The 20,416-nt window shown below is 33.4% G+C and overlaps 1 protein-coding gene across 27 annotated transcripts in view; it reads right to left on the bottom strand.

Annotated features, from left to right (window-relative positions):
• GULP1 (GULP PTB domain containing engulfment adaptor 1) overlaps window positions 1-20,416 on the bottom strand; it is a 311,204-nt gene that overhangs the window by 67,751 nt on the left and 223,037 nt on the right. For all 27 annotated transcript variants that reach the window (XM_064373266.1, XM_012464086.2, XM_012464087.3 and 24 more), the window contains one exon: window positions 1,881-1,952. In XM_064373266.1, the coding sequence (XP_064229336.1) occupies window positions 1,881-1,952 (72 nt within the window). The remainder of the gene's footprint in view (window positions 1-1,880; window positions 1,953-20,416) is intronic.

Here is a 20,416-nt window from a genome sequence, read left to right on the forward strand (position 1 = left end):
ACATTCTTTTATTAACAGAGTACATTTCTAAACATGAAACTCGGTAGAAATACATATAAAATCCTGCAAAAATATATGTAAACTAGACATTGTTTAGAAAGAATTTGATTTCAAATATATCTTTACATTTGATCTATTCATTATTCAATGGAATTTTTTTGGGTTTTTATTTGGGTTGACTGAATAAAAAACCTCCTAGGCATAAAGAAATACTATGTGTAAATAGCATTGTTCTTTCATAAAATATTCTGATTGTAGTGAAGTTGGATTCATGCCCAGAATTTGCAACAGTTTGAAAGCATTTAAACAGAATCCTATTCTAATGTTGTCTATAAACTGTGAAGCCTTTTAAATCCTCTTTTAGAATGATTAAAAATGTTGACCAATAAAAGACGAGTCTTAATTATTACCTAATGAATGGTGAAAATAAATAGTTGGCTAATCCACTTTTTCCCAAATGGAGCGATATTATCTTGGGAGTTTAGTATATTCACTTAAAAGGATTAGTAAAATATTCTCATATAAAATAAGATGAATAAAATATTATTGACCTTTATTTTTTTACCCAGAATAGAAGCCACATCAATTCAATTATTACTTAATTTAAACACAGAGTAGATTCCACCAGATATGACATTCTCAAAGCAAAGTAAAAGCATTTAAGGTCTCTAACTTTGCCTGGCAGAATCAGAGGTCTAACCCTCCTTTAGAATAACTGGATTTGGTCCCTAAACCAAATAAAGTTAGAGAAGGGTTGTTTCTCCAAAAAATGTGAGAGCAACTATAGAGAATAACATTAATTGTGTAAAAGAAATAAGTAGTGGTATGTTTATTTTCTTATACAATAAAGCTGAGAATTCTGTTAAAGGAGGTTTATAAATTTTTAAGTCTCAGTGACAACAATGTCCTTTGAGATGTGGAACAATTAGAAAAACATGCTATGTGGCATCTTATGTAAGATTTTCTCAGGAAACTTGTTGACTAGGATATGTGGGGTTGTTTATTAAATGTCCTTCTCTTCTCTCAGTCTCACCTGTTCCCCCATGGCTACTTATGGACATTGCTAGTTCTTTCTGGATTTGTTGATTAGGACATCTTTAATATACACTGTCACTGCAAAATTCTGCCTGGAGTCAACACTAACTCCACATTTTTAACTGGTAGATATGTCCTAGTTTTCAAAGATAGTTGTTATACCATTACTAGCTTTTGATTTGGGACATAAGTTCACATTTTCCAAGCAAAGTAAAGGCAAGCTACTAAACATCAGCATTCAAGGCACACTGCCATAAAATATTATTTTTAGGTCAGGCGTGGTGGCTCATGCCTGTAATCCTAGCACTTTGGGAGGTTGAGGCAGGTGGATCACCTGATGTCAGGAGTTTGAGACCAACCCGGCCAACATGATGAAACCCCGTCTCTACTAAAAAAAAAAAAAAATCAGTCGAGCATGGTAGCGGGTGCCTGTAATCCCAGCTACTCCAGAGTTTGAGACAGGAGAATCACTTGAACCTGGGAGAAGGAGGTTTCAGTGAGCCAAGATTGCACCATTGCTCTCCAGCCTGGGTGACAAGAGCAAAACTCCATCTCAAAAAAAAATACATATATATATATATATACACATACATACATATATATAATTTTTAAATGACACATTATATCTTAGAAAAATATGAACAATATGCCATATTTTAAAAACAATTTTGTATACATACTTATTAAAAATGTTTTCTTGATATGATCACATTTGCTCAATAGTTCATTTTTAATAGAGTGAAGCTATATCTGTGATAAAACTATTCATGCTTTGATCTCCATCAATCTACTGACAACACGACAGAGTCAATACACTTGTAATTTATTTAAAGGGCTTTCCCTACCTTTAGCTTCCTTACAGCATCTCTCACAACTTCTGTTCCTTTTGGCTGTTCCACTTCTGTACTGCCAAGAAACTGAAAATGGTCATTTGTGAGACACAGGCTTTACTACATTGTATATCACTGAATCATGTTGAACTATAAGACTGCATAATAAAATGGTTTCAGAGTAATGTAAACTCATATCTTAAATAGAATTATTATTTATATTATATGAAAATACAAATATACTACTTTATCATTTATATTTTCTGTTAAAGATTATTTTTTAAAACTTTTTTTTCTAAATATTTTACTTGCAGATTTTTACTGGAAAGAAAAATAAAGTTATTTTATTAGACCCAATGGAATAATGATGATCTCAACAGTTAAAATTTAGTAAACCTATTAAGTAAATAAAAATTATTTTTCCTTCAAAGCATGTAATTGTATTTTGTTACTATATTTAACAACAATAGTATATTTCACAGTTCATAATTTCAAGTAAATATTTTTCTTTGTTTTCCACTTATGAGGCTCATCTAACATGTAGAATTTAAAATACAAGCTTCTTTTAATAGCCAATATATACAACTAAGTAAAGCTATAGTAGACTAAAGAAATAAAACATATATGATCTACAATTTTACTGTTTTAAATAACTCTGAAGGTAATCAGTAGGTGATATGGTTTGGCTGTGTCCCCACCAAATCTCATCCTGAATTGTAGCTCCTATAATTCCATGTGCTATGGGAGGAACCTGATGGGAGGTAATTGAATCACAAGGGTGGGTCTTTCCCAGGCTGTTCTCATGATAGTAAGAGATCTGACGGTTTTATAAAGGGAAGTTCCCCTACATAATTTCTCTTGCCTGCTGCCATGAAAGACATGACTTTACTCTTCCTTCATCTTCTACCATGATTGTAAGTTTGCTGAGGCCTCCCTAGCCCTGTGGAACTGTGAGTCAATTAAACCTCTTTTCTTTATAAATTAGTCAGTCTCGGGTATGCCTCAGGTATTAACAGCATAGGAACAGACTAATACAGTAAGTGTGTTTAGTTAAAACCTGACCAATACATAAATTGAAAAAAGTTTCATAAAAATTATCACACTGTAATGAAATCTCTACCTTGGAGAGACATAATTCCTCCTAAACAGAAGTCTAACGTCATTAAATGTACAATAACAAGTAGAATTGAAATATAGAGGTTTTATTTTAGAAAACATTGCTATATACAGAGCAAATCAACATTAAATTCATGAAGTATATGTAATTTTCCAAAGCCTTTTCTTGCTCTTGTAACATACCACCAATTATAAGACCAAAGAGATTCATGAATTAATCACTTCTCCTATGTACAGACATAGGTATCAATATGTGTTTGTAAACTTTACATAAAGATACCATAAGTAGAATCTTTTTCATATAGTAACTTACAGAATAGAAGGGAAAAAATAGTAAAGTTATGCTATCTCTTATTCCTTCTTTCATTTTTGAAAAAAAAATAACCACTAAAGAAATAAGAGTTTTGATTTTCAAAATCAGCTTTCTGCACAACTGGCATGAGAATTACCTAGGGAGTTGGTTAAAATGTAAAAATACATGTTCCTTTGTCAAATAAATCAGAATCTTTAGAGGTAGGGTAAGGGAATTATATTTCTAGAAGTATTGCAAGTGACACCTTGTACTGAAGTCCGAAGAACAGGGTTAGAAACAGTTAACAGGCCATGTGGACAGTGGAAGGTAGGTACCAAGGTGAATTGAAAATATAGGCTATAACTGCTGTTCCGTTTCTGGTGAACTCATGGAGGACAGGGAGTAAAGCACTGTTGTACTGAGGAAAAGAGAAGTTTCACTTTTCAGATTCTGCAAGGTCCAACAGTTCCTTCCTTTTTTTTGAAGACACATTTTTCTCTGTTGCCAGGCTGGATTGCAGTGGTGCAATCTCCTCTCAACTGCAAGTTCCAACTCACTGTTTCAAGTGATTCTCCTGCCTCAGCCTCCCGAGTAGCTGGGATTATAGGCATGCACCACCACATCCAGCTAATTTTTGTATTTTTAGTAGAGACAGGATTTCACCATGTTGGCCAGGATGGTCTTGATCTCCTGACCTCATGATCTGCCTGCCTCAGCCTCACAAAGTGCTGGTATTAGATGCCTGAGCCACCACACCCAGCCAACAGTTCCTTTTTCTAATATGCTTGAACTATACCAAACTAACAGGCCTTGGATAAGATATCAACAGGCTTTCAGTTTTATCCACTGTGACCTCAAGTTGTTGGTTGACCAGGCATACATAAAAGACCAAAGTGAATGAGAAATTTTAAGCTGAAAGGAAATGAAATCCTGCTACCAAGACTGGGAGACAGCCAAATCTATTCCTGACACCAATGGACCTGTCACATTTCTCCAGTTATGGATGAGTGTTTTCAACCTTGATTGCATGATAAAATCACATGGGGCACTTTAGCCAGGTGCAATGGTTCGTTCCAGCTACTCAGGGGTTTGAGGCAAGAGATCTGCCTAAGCCCAGGAATTTGAGGCCAGCCTGAGCAACACAGTAAGATCCTGTCTCAATTAAAAGAGAGAGAGAGAGAATGAATCACATTGCAAGCTGTAAACTTATTACCAATGCCTGCAAGTCTGATTTGACTAGTCTAGGGCAGAATCAGGACAACATCTATATATTTTAAAACTCCCTAAGTGATATTAATGTGCCACTAAGTTTGAAAAGCACCATTTCAGATCATCTAGAAAGGAAGAAGCGTTCAAATAACTGAAGGAGATTTAATATAATAGTAGCTATTTAGTTCTGAATGCATCCCTGGGGTAAACTGTTCTCAACTTATCTGAATTTATCATATCACTGAGGGATTCATGATTAGTGGGTGGTCTAGGATTAGCAGGAGCAGAGAAGCAAAGGTGGATCTTTTATAGGTAAGTAATTCTTGAACTAGAAGAAGGCAGGGTCAATAGTAGACTGTAAGTGTTACTGGCAATATTTCTGGAGGAATATTCATACTTCAGCAGAAATGTCATGAGTCAAAAACATTATATGTGAATAAAGCCATAGGGGAAAAGTATGGAAGAACTCCAAGAATATTCAAAATAAATAAACCTCTAGCTGTGCTCCAGGAACCTTTTAACATGTTTCTTTCACACTAGCTTTAATTAAATCCTTTGAGTAATGCAACACTGGGAGAAGCCTTGAGTGATGGTGGGAATTAAATAAAACTATATCTTAATATGGAGTTCGCTATTTAACCCAACTTTTTCTTATGTAATATTAAAAAACCTATATGACAATTACTTTAAAACTAAAAAATAGGTTATTCCTTATAATATATTTTTTATTTTTAAATTATAAAATATGATACACAAATTAAATAATTCATATTTATATGCATTTCTTATGCCTATCTAAAATATTTATAAAACTCTTAGATATGAAGTAGCATGCTAGAACAAGCTCTAAATTTAGAAGCTGAAGATGTTAGAAAAGTCCCCCAATTTCTGCCTTGTCTTACTCTTTTTAAAGATAAGGATAATAATGTTGTTCTTCTCTCCTTATAAAATCATTCTGAAGAGCAATTGCAATAAGAGATGAAGAAAAGGAAACCTCTTTAAACTGCAAGGTGTTTATGAGGGATTGCCATTCCTTTATCAAATTATTGTGAGGGGAAGATACTAGGGTTTAGTGGACACAACTGGTGCCTGCTCAGTTCTCCTGGGATCCACTTTATCAACTCAGACACTCATCTTCCAGCTTCCACATGCTTTGCTGGTAATGACTCACACTCAAGACCTCCAGAGTATTCCCTTTGGGCAATGAAGTCAAAGTCACCTTGCCAGTATTGAGAGCTAGAAGCATATGGGAGTTTTTTTATCCCCCATACCCACACCGCCCATCATCACACTCCTTAGCCAATTACTGACTTGGCTTCTTTGTTTGGGGGTGAGGTAAGCACTAAGTATAATGTCATGATACAGAGTTTACCATGGAATTAGGCTAATGCTGAGGCTTCAGTTGATATGTATTCTTCCTTCATTTCTTCTTCTTGTCAGCTCTGCTGTTCCTACTCATTTACTGATTTCTCTTGGGAGTACTCCCTTAATAAATCATATGCACTTAAATCTTTTGCCTTGGGGTTTAGTTCTGGGAAACACTTGCCTAAGACACTGGGTAAAGGCTTACATGCTTACATTCCAGGGACATATAGCCTGGTATATAAATCCATAAATCACTGTCCTAAGTGACATCAAAAGGCTTGTACAGAGGAAACAAACTTTGATTTTTATATTTTTCACTTTGCCTCATTCCTGGAGGATGAAACAAAAAAATGGAATCATGCCCTGACCAGGGAATTAATATACCCTATTCCAACAGAAGAGTTATTAACTAGCCAAAGAATTAGGCTTGGGAGCTCTAGGCTGCAAAATGCTAGGCATGGCTGGGAGCAGAAGTGAGGCACCTAACTGACAAAGTTACTAAGCAGAAGTCCACATGCAGAATTGAAAGACCCCTAGACTCCTTTCTCAGCTTGGCTCTTAGGATACTAGCTGCTAATCTTATAAGGCTCCAAGCAAAATAATTTTTCCCTGGAGAAAACAGCCCGAGAAAAACAAGACAACTTATGCTGACAGCTAAAATTTCCAAGTGAAATAGGTGGGTCACCTGATCAGTCAGTGATGACAAGCCTTGCTCAAATACACAGAGCAGCCAGTTGGCTTTTGAGTGACTCAGTCTTAAATATCAAAACACAGCAATTATGTAAATATATTTGAGAAAAGTCTCTCACATGAAAAGTAGAGGAAAAGCAAGAAGAAAAAAGATGGCTAATACTCTACAATCAATATAAATATATTGCATCCATAATAAAAACAAGATGCTAGAAAAAGTAGTACATATAGAATGAAAGAGAGTTGACACTTAAAAACATGACTCGGGCAATTAAAAAATAATAATATTAAAAGATAAAGTTGGAAAAAATTACAAGAAGTAATTATTAAATGCTTACTGTTTTTCAGTTCATATTTTAGGAGCTAAGGATACAGCAGAGAGGTAATACATTTGTTAATTAGCTAGATTTAACCATTCCACAATGTATATATACTTCAAATCATATGAAATAAAAACATATAATGTTATCTGTTAATTAAAAAACATAACATTAATGTTTATTAAATGCACTGAAAAAACAAATTTCCCTACCCTAATGGAACTTACAACCTAGTGGGTGAGCCAAACAATATTAATAGGAATAAGTGAATTATATGGTACTTTAGAAGTGCTCCAGAGAGACAGCAGGAATGAAGGGTGGAAGTCAGAGTGTGATTGTGTCTGTGTGTCTGTTTTCTGTGTCATACCATTTTAAATAGGATGTTCAGAGGAGATGTCACAGATAAGGTGAAATGTAAAACAATCAGAAAGGTAGATATTTGGGGAATCGCAGGCCATGGAAAGGAAACAGAAAGTACAAAAGCCAGATATTTAAAAGAAGACACAAAATAGAACAATTGGAGAATTGGTCTAGAATAATGTTTTTAGAAATTTGGTCCCAGGACTGGTAACATCAACTATCATAACTAGGAAATTGTCATAAACACAAATTCTACTCAATCAGAAACTGGGAGTGAGACCCAGAGATCATTTTAACATCTTCTACAGGTGATTCTGATGCATGCCTAAAGGCGAGAACCTGTTTTAGGAGAGCCAACATTAAACCAAATAGAGTCCTAGAAATAGAGAAGAGGAAAAACTAAAGGAAACAATGCTATCAACTGCTTTCCCAGAACAAAAGTATGAATTTTCAGATTAAAGAACTCAATGTTATACCATATTAATGAGCGAAAACAAATACACAAACACAAACAGGCTTATCATCAAAATATTAGAGATTTTTAAAAAAGATCATAAAAGATTCCAGAGAGAAACAAACAACAAAAAATAAAGCAAAATGAAACCCAGAAATATGAATGACATCAGACTTCTTCACATCAGTAGTAAAGGAAGAAAGTAACTTTAAATTCTGAAGGAAATAATCATTTTGAACCAAGTTTCCAGAATATGAGGAAAGAAAAATTCATACTGAGATGTGCAAAGGCTCAAAAAATTGCCCTGCCATGTCCCAGTTCTCAGTAAGAAAAGAAGGAACTAAAATAAAACGGAGGGAGTAATGAGCCCAGGAAACAGGGCAGAGATGTCAGGAGGGTGTTGATGGCCACTACAAATCTGACAAATAAAAGCACAGCAGTACAACAGTTTATCTAGCACAGAACAAAATGACGAAAGACAGGAAAGCAAAATGCAGCTGCTTCTATGAGTGAGACTTAGGAAAAGAGCTAGAGAAGATTTTGGTTTTTAGTTTTTTCATTATAAATCTCGGGGAAATATCTGACTATTTTAAATTGACATAGATTATTTTGATAAAATAAAAATGAAATTAAGCCCCCAGATGATAACATGTTAATTTTGCATATGTTCATTTATTCCCTAAAATATTTTTGAGTATTTACTATCAGTCTAGCATTTACTAAGTGCCAGGTATAGATCAGATTAAAATGTCCCTGTATTCATGGAGTTTACCCTAATGAGTGTGTGTGTGTGTGTGTGTGTGTGTGTGTGTGTCTATATCTATTGTCCATGTTTATGTCTAGATCACAGACACACATATTATATTTTAATCACACAGATGAACTGGGCAGATTGTGGGTAACATATAAGATAGAGTCATCAGTTCTTTCTAAAAAGGTGACATATTAATAAGATGCAAGGAAGAAATGACACATACACTCAAGCATATTGAGGTTAACATGACTCTGATGTGTTCACTAGAGATACCAGAGTCAACAAATGGGTATACAATGCTGGAGCCTGGGGAAGAAGATTTACAAAGAGAACACGTGGATTAGGGAGATCCTGGCACTAAGGTCACAATGAAAGGCTGAGAGATTGAAAAGAGTGCCAGAATCATGGGTCCTCAGGTAGCTGCCATATTTCAGAGGGAGATGGAAGAGAATAATGCTGCAAAGGGGAATAAGATGACTGTTCAAGAAAATGGCAGGGGGAATCATGCAAGCGAGACATCAATACTCTAAATACGGTTGCTAGATCTAGCAAATAAAACTACAGGATGTCACTGCTGGTGGGAATGTAAAACGGTACAGCGAATCTGAAAAGAATTTTTTTGGTAGTTTCCTTTCAAACTAGACAGGGACTTAGCATCAGATGCAGCAACTGCACTCTTGAGTATTTACTTCAGAGAAATGAACACTAACATTCAAGCAAATGTCCTGTAATGATGGTCACAGTAGCTCTCTTTGTAGTAGCTCAAAGTCAGAAGCAACCTAATTGTTCTGCAATGAGTGAATGCTTAAACAAACAATGGTACACCTATACTATGGAATACTGCTAAAATGGAAATGAATGAATTATTGATAAATAGAACAAGTTAGATATATCAAAAGGAAATTTTACTAAATATAAAAAGTTAATCTCAAAAAGTTTATTTTCTATAATTATTTACCTAAAAAAGAAATACAGAAATATTTAATTGACAATCTGTTAAAAATGAGACATTGGTATATTCAACATTATTTAAAATTGTGTAAAAATACTCATCTTTATGTTTTGCTCATTTTCTGAATTAAGATACTCATCTTTTGAATTAAGACATTGATGTCTTAATTCTTCCATATGAGAAAACAAAACAAATTAACATTAGTGAAAAAAAGAGCATAATGTTTTAGACTATTTTGCTTCATACAATTAGATTCAGCATGCTATTTTTCAAAGAGCAAAAGAAAAGAAGTTATGTGTTCTCTGGCAAGTGATAATTGTTCCTGCATTTTTTCTTACTTAAAGTGTTCAGGGTTTTATTTATCCTTTTTTTCTGTACAATAAGTCCCCACTTAATGGCATCAATAGGTTCTTTGAAACTGTAATTTTTAGCCAAAGGACATAAAACAAAACCAATTTTACCACAGGTTAACTGATATAAACAAGAGTTAATTTCCTACAGCATATTTCTGGTCACAAAAATATTACCAAACTTCTAAATAAAGACCTAAATGCTTCTAATATTAAACACTGAAATAAATGTGAGCTATACATACATTTAAGAAAAATTAATAAAAACAAGTAAGATAATTATTTACTCAATTATTTTAGCTCAGGGTCCCAGGTGACAGGAGCCTCTCCTGCTAGCTCAGGGGGCAAAGCTGGAACCAGCCCTAGACAGGATGCCACCTTGTGGCAGGGTGCACTCACACACACACACACACACACACACACACTCAGAAGGAGACCATTTAGACAGATCAGTTCACAAACCTGTGCATCTGGGGATATGGGAGGAAACAGGAGTACCCAGAGAAAACCCACTCAGATATGGAAAGAAACTGATATATATATCGAACTTTGAGATTAAAACATTGAATATGACTCCTAAGCAAAATGAACAGATAAGAAAGATATAAAACACAGATGGGAAATTTAGAATATTAGATTATAAAAAGTAAGATGTAGTCATTGATCTAAAAATGTTTTCTGTATTGTTAGTATAAAAAACAAAAGGTATAACAACATGGCATAGATTTTGTCAGATTTTACAAACTATTAAACGTCTTTTTTAAATCTACAAAGATTTCGATAAATACAGAACAAACTTCTGATACTATAGACATAATTTTATATTCCATATAAATACTGCACCCCATATATCTCACCACTGAATGTATTTGAATATTCATTGTTTAGGCAGATGTACTCAAAACAGTCATTTTACAGCCTGCAGTCTGCTGAAATTAAACGGATAGAAATGTTAGCAAACTTGCTATTATATACAAAATATTTACCTTGGTGACTCTTAAAAATACTAATAAGATATGTCGTATTTGGTTAATATTTTCCAAAATTTCCATAAATATTTTTCAAATAATTAAAATGAAACAGACTTCTCTTTTAAGCTAATTTACACAAGTTATGTCTGTATTCATTTCTTCCATTCCTTCACTGTATTATATTATGCCTACCTTAAGCATTTTACAATGATGTGTGAAAGTTTGAGGATTCCACACTCATTATCAAATATTTAAAATGGAATATTTTTTCACTTGAAAGGCTGAATAGTTGTTTATGACTTACTTCTTTGCCAGTAGAGAGCAGTATTGGACATCATATGGACTAATGTATAATCTCTGCTTTCCTTCCTCAAATGTTTTAGAATCACTCTATAAATAATGTAGGATGTTTTTAAAGATAACAGAAAAATAACAATTAAATAAATAGCTAAAGAGTTACTAAGTCTCACTGCTATGAAATTTGACAGTAGTTCACACACAAAGAACATCATGTATAACAAAAATGTCTGGAATACACATTTTATGCATATAATTTTATATGCAATTTTATGCAGATAATATGTTCTCTCTACAGAATTATTTTAAAATATTAAGGGAGAAAAATTCCTACTTTTTGTAATATAAAATTTTTATCTTGCTTCAAGATTAATAAATATTGGTGGCATAACAATGAATATTCTAATTATTTTTTTAACAAGTGTTTGTATCTTTGTAACCAAGGTTGCAGAGCCTATAATATGATGGGACTAAATTTCCTTTGAAGCAATTTGACTCCATATGTGCAAAAAAAAAAAGTATTTAAGCCTGTTAGGTACTCAACTGTACCCAGTAGATAAGCTATATAGGAGTAAGCCAATTTAATTTTATAGCCTTTATTTGGCTGACTTGCTATGGTCCCATTGCCAAGCAATACAGGAAAAGCTATTTTTAAAAAGCACATTATAATAGTCATTTGCTAAAGTAGGGTCAGAATCAATTGGATTTCAATTTATTAATCAAAACTGTAATCCTGAAGAAAACTAAAATAGATCCACCAACAAAAGGTTATACTTTAAATTTTAAATTAAATACTCCAAAAAGTTTATCCTTTAACGAAGAACAAGGAAGTTTGGATAGGAAATTTTTAAAATATGGGCTGAGTATTAAGAAGTCTACATTTTATATTTTATTTAATATTTGTTTCTCATTTTATTATAACAGTTCTTAAATTATATTTGTTCTTGTTTTACATGGATGGGGGTATATTATTTTCATAATTTCTTGTTTTCAAATACAATTTCCATGTTTAAGTCCAAACAAATCTACTTGCTATAAACAGGAGTGTTCATTGCTCAGGAGGCTCCCCCACCGAGTTTGTACCACGTGGTCACGCTAAGAAGCAGCGAATCTTTTTCCCTTCTATGGAGAGCCTTCCATGCTCAAACATCCTTCACATCTAAAGGTGAGATAGGTGGAGTAAATAGGGCATTTACCTATATGGTTATCAGCAAAAGTGTTATAAAAATAAATAAGCATCAACTTGTATAGAAAACCAAAACCATGGGGTTTGGAGCCAGACAAGCTTCACAATCCATTTCTCACTAGAGAACCACATGATTATAAAACACATGGGCTGTGGAAATATTCTCATGTAACTTCCATTATTTTATAGATGTGAAAACTGAGGATCGAACTGAGGATAATATTACTTATTTAGGCCACGTCCATTTAGCTAGTTAAGATTTATTTTATATACTGTTTCTATTGTGAGAGGGGTTTAAAAACTAAGGTAGTCAAAAGAATATTCCATGTACTCTACAGTCAGATAAAATGAATTTCCGAATACTGATTCTACTATATTACTCTACCTTTCATAGTCTCACTTTCCTCATTCATAAAATAGGAAAAGACTCAGTGTTCTCATGAGAATTAAATGAGAAAATACAACCAGCGACTGTCACAGAATGTTCAATGAATTTATGCTTAGAAATAAAAATGAAATAATAGCCATATCAAGCAAATAAAAAGAGCCAATCCACTCACAGTGAACTGCAAAGTAAGCAAGAATAAAGACCCTATTTTAAGCTACTAGGAATGGGTTTCACTTCTTGAAGCAGCTAGAATCATTACCAACATATACCCAAGTTTTTTTTTCCTTAAAATCATATTGGTTACTTTCACACATTTATCCTTCTGAATTCCTACTGTAATTTATTTGCAATTCTCATTACAGTTTAATCAGATTTATATATAACACGAGACAAGTGACATTTTTAGGATAGCTACACATATATCTCTTTGTGAGGGTCTTTTAAGTAAGTGTTTATTCTGTTTTTTAGTGAAGCTGAGTATACTTCATGCTAAATATGTTTAGTTGTTTTATAATTTTTGGTAAGTTAGATTATTTTTCAGTTCTACCTAAAAGAATATATTGCTATATAAGGAATATTTACTCAGTATGAAGTCAGATTACTAAATTCTTTAAGCCCAGTAGTATTTTTTTTTTTTAATTTAAGTGTCCTGGAATCTGATTATTAATAAAAAGAAATATATCTTTCTCTTTCCTATATGGTTACTAATTATTTTTCTTTGATCACCAAATTAATTAAAAAGCAATGTTGCATAACAGTAATAATAAGCATCTATATCTCATTCTTCATTTTCATGTAACTTACTTAAGCTTTTGACTGTACAACATACTGATCATTGTTTCACTTCATGTTTAAACTTGCACAAAATAATCTTCCCAAATCTGCTTATGTTCCTGAACTGTAAATATATTTATTTGCAGTAACCCCTGATATTTCAAGTACCCTCTGAGCTCTCTTGAGCTAAATTTATCTCTTATTTTACCTTTTGGAGAGAAGATTCTTTAAATGCTCTAGCTCCCCTCATCTTTCAGGGCTTATCATTCACAGGACTTCTTTGAGACACTGGATTACCACTGTCATTTCCATTATCATCATTGGTATGATTTCTATGTCCTAATTCATTTCAAAAATATTTATTGTGCATAGTGTACGTATCCAGTTCTGTTTCAGACATGAGGATACAGCAGTGAACAAAATAGACCAAAATCCTTGACCTACTAATGTTGCTGTAGGCTACACCCACATCTTCAATGACCAGGGTGCCTTATTTTCCTCACAAGTTCTTTCACTCCATTCTACCCAAAGTTATTTTGGTTTTGTTTGAGAACAAACCAAATCAACTGCAACAAAAAGCTTTCCATTATACAACAATTGCCACAGCGTAGTTTTCTGGCTGTGATTATTGTTTGTTTTGACCTCTTAAACCATTTTTGAGAAAATGGTTTAAGCAGAACCTCTTTTCCATATTTGAATATCACAGCAAATGAGTGATCATATTAAGGGAGTCTGTTACTCAAACTGCTGTCCTCATTTTTTTTTAGAAAAGGAGAAAAATCAACTCTTCAGATTTTGATAGGTGGTGCATAGTTCTTTCAAGTGAAAAATGAGTGTGGGCTAATGATACTCCTGAAATGTAGATTTATTGATTTCTTTTAACAGACTTTCTGTCAATGATTAATATGGTCTGACTACCTCTGCAAAGCATTGCTGTATGCAGAACTGTCATTAGTGTGCTATGAAGGTCAAAGCAAAGAAGGCCGGATCCTGTTTTACCTTCCAGGTTTAAAGATTCAAAAGCAAGAAAAGGTAAAGAAAATAAATGGTCACAAAAAACACTCTGAGCTGGAACAGATTGAGACAAGCTTAATGTCAGTGGCCTCCTACAGAGGCACTAGTGAGAGCAGGCTCTGCACCACAGTAGAGCTTCTTTTATTCCACAGCTGTTTACTGAAGACCTACTGTGTACCAGACACTGTTCCAGATACTTGAAGAGAAAGTGATGGACAGAAAACTCAAAGATCCCTGTAGATGTGGCTTGGTGGAACTGTGCAAATAAGCTTCAGAGTGACAGTCACATGGACTTAAGCTTTGAATTCTGGCTCTGACGCTTGCTAGGTCTATGAATGTTAGCATCCCTGAACTGCAGCTTATTCCTTTGTAAAATGTAGATAAATATCCCTTGTATTTATAAGTGGGCTGTGAGAAAAAACTGTGTGGGTAAAGTGTTGACACATAGCAGGCACTCAATAAGTATTTGCTTCCAAAAGCAAATTGTGTCAAATGATGTATCCAGGTGTGTATTATTTAGTTCCAGATCCCAAGGTAATGCTAGAATATCAGGGTTTGTGGCTTTTATTCTTTTCAAGAAGGGCCATTTTTTCTTACTATTTTATAGAGCCAACATAATTCTATTAGTAGGCTGAAAGGAACCTGCTTGGAAGCTGGTGAATTTGACTCACTAAATGACAGATGGGATGACAGGAACATCAAGCATCCAAATATGGTGGGGTCCTGACAATGACCACAGTGGAGTATGGGAAAGGAGTGCAGCACTCTGCCTTAATAGAATCAGTTGGGTCCATCTCACTTTAATCAGTCTGCAATCAGATATAGATATGAGGTGATCAGCTGTTTCAGCAGCTAATAAACAGCCTAATTCTCTCTTCCCCTTTTGTGAAAGTGAGCAAGTATTCTGCTCCACTCTCACAAGTCCCGCTTTTGATATAATTAGGCCAATCTTATTATACACTTCTAAATTCTTTTTAAGTCCATGTTTTTTAAAGATAATTTGATTTCATTTTCTCAACACTTGAAGTCAATTATCACTAATTAGTGCTATTTAGTAAAGTTATTTAATGTGTCACTATAATGTTTGATTAGTTTTGTTTGAACCTTACCATATCCTGATTTTATTTGATTTTCCTTGGCCTTTAAAAAAATCAGTGGTAGCATATTCCCGGATGACTTCTGAGAGTATTTTTCAGCTGCCCTTTTAAAGTTCTAATACTGGTATTATCATAGATCTTTATGTTTTTATTGGAATCGTTCTGAAAATTTAATAGCCTGATTAGTAACTATAATTCCAAATTATATAAAAACTTCCCTTTATATATACAGAACTATATTGCAGTATATCACTTTTTTCAAAAAGAACTATACATATCTATTTTTCACGATATATCTGATTAATATATCAAATATTCAAGCTTGGCATTTTCAGACTACAGAACTGGTATTTAAAATGAACCTTGACTCTGTGCACTTCCATTTATTAATTGAAATATGAACTGTGCACCTAATGGTTACATAGGAATAGTAATTAATGAACTATGCACTTTCATTTATTAATATGTCTGAAGATTAAATCATTTACTCAACATAATTTTAGTTGAAGCATTTTGTGACATACCACTTCAGTTCCTTGATAATAATGCAAAATACAAAATACATTATACTGACTCAATTCTGAGATTAATTTGATTGTTTTCATTCAAAGTGATACATGCTATTAAAATACACAAATAAGTGAAGTATGGGCAAGAACATGGCATTATAATAGCATGAGAGTCATGATACTTATTACATCTCATTTCAGGGCTAACCTAGTACAAATTTCAAAATTATATTTGTCCATAGAAATTGTGGATACTTCTTGTTACATGCAAAATATAGAAAACATATGGTATTCTCTTTGCTCCAAAAACACACGCTTTTAGTGAATACTCAAGTGGAAACATCTGCACAAACCCAGGGAGCATCACTCTGTAAAGCCCAATATATTCTATAATGGGTTTTTCCTAGAGACTCTGAGAGTTACTGCCACTTAATCATGATTAACTCTTTATCTGAAGATAGATAGCATTTCATAAAGCAGATAGTTTGGGGAAAAGCCTTTTTAAAGTCCTTGATGACATCCCATTGGAGTTGGAGGGGCCTCAGTTACTAGAACTCCATCTGTCAATCTATGCAAATAGAAATCCTGCCAGCAGCGTGCAGGAAAGAGTGTAAAGTGAGTGGATGGTCTGGCAAAAGCCTAGGGCAAATGCAGGGAGAGAAAAAGTAACTTTCTCTTCTCTCAACAGTCTTAGCCTCTCCACAGAAAGAACTTTTGGTTTGCTGCTGTAAAAACACTTCCTGGGAGAAGTTCAAGTTGTGGTTGGTTCTTTCCCACATTGATTGAGTGTTCAATTTGTTATTAGGATAGTAAACTTACCAATTTATCATATAAACTATGGGTGAAATACAAATCTTCATGTAAACACTGAAGTTAAGGCGTGTACTTTTGTAAACTGTGATTGTCCTCAAAGACTATTTACTGAATAACAAGGTCAAACTTTACTCTGCATAGTGACGTAGAATTTAAGGGGAATCTGCAGAATTATGGAGATTAAGATTTCAATCTTGGCTCAGCTCTTTCTAAATTGTTTTGTTATATCTACTTTGTATCTCAAGCCTGTTACTCTTTTAAAAAACAGTAGTGATATTTCTGAGATATTTGTCAGGATTTCTTAAGTAATGAGACAATGGAGTTTAGCACAGTACTTAGGATTTAATAAATTAGTATTTAATAGACTTGTCTCAGGGAGAACTAAAACAATTTTATAAATAAAAGCCAAAGAGTATCCCTAAAATTAAATTGTTCCATACTAAATAATCCAGGTAGATTATAGAAAACAACTATCACCAGTTAGTTTCTGGCTTTTATCTACTGATTTGAAATTATATAAATGCAAATGAGAAAGAAAATATATTTACCATGCTAGTTCTCTGAATAATTATAATGTCCCATTGTAACTTCAGGAATTTAGTGAAAATCTTAAACTTAATGAGGATCATAAAATGAATATTTATATTAGCAAGTATACTTATGACACTAGTTAAAATTAAAAGACAAAAGGAGTATATAAATAGGGCACTACTTATCAAATGTTAGAGGTTAAAATTTGCAGGAAATATCACACTAAAACTTTATTAGGTGCTAATTATGTTGCATGTATTCTTCTAGAAACTTCTTTTCTAAATTTAATAAAGTAAATTCTGATAGGGTACTATGATTATATATGTGTTAAGTAGTTTAAGTGCCCTATGTGGATGTGTTGTGATCTCATTAATAAGGTCATGAAGTTGGTCAACTGTAAGTTAAAAAAGAGGTACATCTGAGGTAATCACAGAGGCACATTTGTTCAGTGACTATAAATTGGTTAAAGTCTGAAACTTGCCTTGTTAAATGATCCAGTTTATGAAGGTCAAGGCATAGCATTCAAGAAATACATCATATAAATTATTTCAATGTCTTTAATTTACATATCTCCAGTTCAATAGACAGATGGAGTTTATAGCAAATCATTTAACTTCTTGGTTGTGATTTTCCATATGAATAGGATTGTGCACTGATAATTCTATTATTAGTTCAGAACAGCACATCTTGACTCAATGGAAAGAGACTTGACACAGACTTGGAATGCTGTGTTTATTTGCTTGAGAACATTTTTTTGACAAGGAAATAAGTATCTCAGAAGAGTACTGAGTGTGTGATTCTATATTTATGTAGGATACTATATATTAGAATTTGCTGTTGTATATTATAATATGTACATTCTATATTGTATATTATAATATGCTTCATAGTATAGAGTTATTTGGGGGAGAACTATGAACCAAGAGTTACAAAATTAAAACAATGGAGTGACTCAGGATTGTAGATGACTTCAACACAGAGAGGAAGGGTGGCAGAGTTTGATAATATGAAATTCAAAGCTGGAAAATTTTAGGGAGGAGAAAGGGCAAACACTTATTAACCTGTTATATCAGGTGCTATAGGACAATTGTGGAAAGAAAATATCTACCATTTCAGAGGCTACCAGGGATTTAGTGTACTCATGAGAGAATTGGTTTTTATTTGGAGCAAGAAGCAGCAGCAAGGTTCAGAAGAGAGATTTAAGACAATGGTATTTTGCTGATGACTGATCTTGAATTCCCAGTGGTTCCTTCTTCAAATAAAATGTTTTTAAAATTTCATTGATTAAATAAATTATTCCACTACCCCCCAAAATTTATTTAAGGTAGCTTATAACTACTCATAAAATACAGAAAGAGAAAATAAATTAGCAAAATAAGCAAAAACCAAACACAAAAAAAGCAATCAAGATGGAAGAGTAGAAACAGGAAGAGTAGAAGCAGTCAAAAGCCATATAATCTTATAAATTTGCTAGAGGTCAGTCAGAAAGTAGGCTATGACTATTCAACAGCAGCATAAAGTAAAATAACAAACAAACAAAAAACCAATTAATTTATGATTCAGTTGATTAGGTGAAATAAAAATAAAGTTGTTTCATGTATATGATGGAACTTTGATTTGCAGCTGGATTAATATGTGATTTCACTAACAAAAGTTTTTGATAGTTCACTAAATTTCAAATACCTCACTGGATATTCGTTTTATTGTTACAATAGCTATGAATATGAAAACAGTTTCACAATTATTAACCATCATCTTCTCTGCTATTGCTAAGTATTTGCAGAAATACCTATCACTCTCTATCAAAATGGGATAAAGAAATAACCATCTTTGCCTTTACATTCTGATCTCCATAGTTCTTTGTCTAACTTTCTTTATAAGTGTTATAACAACATTTAATTTATAAAACCATGAAATAATTCTTAGGCTTGAAATGCACATCAAAGGCATTGTAGGGGTAATTATACCACAAAGGCAACTCCAGCCCTGCTTTAAAAATGGTTCTCCTTAGTATAGTTCCTACTTCCAGAAAACTGCCAAGCTTTTAAAAGTCCCAGTGAATTTCTAGTCATGTTTTCAAAATTGAAAATATGTGAATCATGACATCTTGTCAGTTTTATTTTTCAGACAATACATTCTTTTTAGAGCTTTTCTAGCTCTATGATGTTGGAAGTCAGAAGTCATGACATTTCCTTCTACTGTACAGAACAGTGACAGCTGAATTATTTCTGCTACTTAGCTCTCCAAAGTATCATTGTTAGCACTACTTTTGAGATATTCTGTAGTACTGAATTAAGTAATGGTAATTATCAGGGAAAAATGTATTGGGCAGATTAAGATCAGCATTTTAAAAAGAATTGTCAAGGCTTTGTTTCTCTAAGTATATCTTAACATAAAATTAAATCCAAAGAGGTAGGATATAGGTAGGTATTCTAAGAATTAATTTTTATGTGTATGTATTACTTAGGTTTTCAGTATACAGTATTATCAAGATAAAAAAGATAGTAGCATTACTAGTTCAGGGATTCATATGGCATTAACAAGGTAATAGTACTCTCTGTCATTTATAAGATTTGGTGTATGTTACATGCAAAGTCCATGACAGTCATGTTCATGTCTAGTAATTGGTGCAAGAAAAGGTTTAAATCAGCGGTGTCCAATCTTTTGGCCTCCCTGGGCCACATTGGAAGAAGAACTGTCTTGGGCCACACATAAAATACGCTAACTGATATGGTTTGGTTCTGTGTCCCGACCCAAATCTCATCTCAAATTATAATCTCCATTTGTCAAGGGAGAAACGTGGTGGGAGGTGATTGGATCATAGGAGTGTTTTCCTCCATGTTGTTCTCATGATAGTAAGTGAGTTCTCAAGAGATCTGATGGTTTAAAAGTGTTTGGCAGTTCCTCAGTTTCCTGAGGTCTCCCCATCCATATAGAACTGTGAGTCAATTAAAGCTCTTTCTTTATAAATTACCCAGTCTCAGGTAGTCCTTTATATACGGGTAAATATGGACTAATACACTAAGACTAAGGATAGTTGATGAGCTAAAAAAATACAAAAGAAATCTCATAATGTTTTAAGAAAGCTTAATAACTTGTATTGGGTCAC

This window comes from Aotus nancymaae, unplaced genomic scaffold, assembly GCF_030222135.1.
Source record: "Aotus nancymaae isolate 86718 unplaced genomic scaffold, 86718_ANA_hifiasm-v0.15.2.pri h1tg000008l, whole genome shotgun sequence".
NCBI classification, from domain to species: Eukaryota; Metazoa; Chordata; class Mammalia; order Primates; family Aotidae; genus Aotus; species Aotus nancymaae.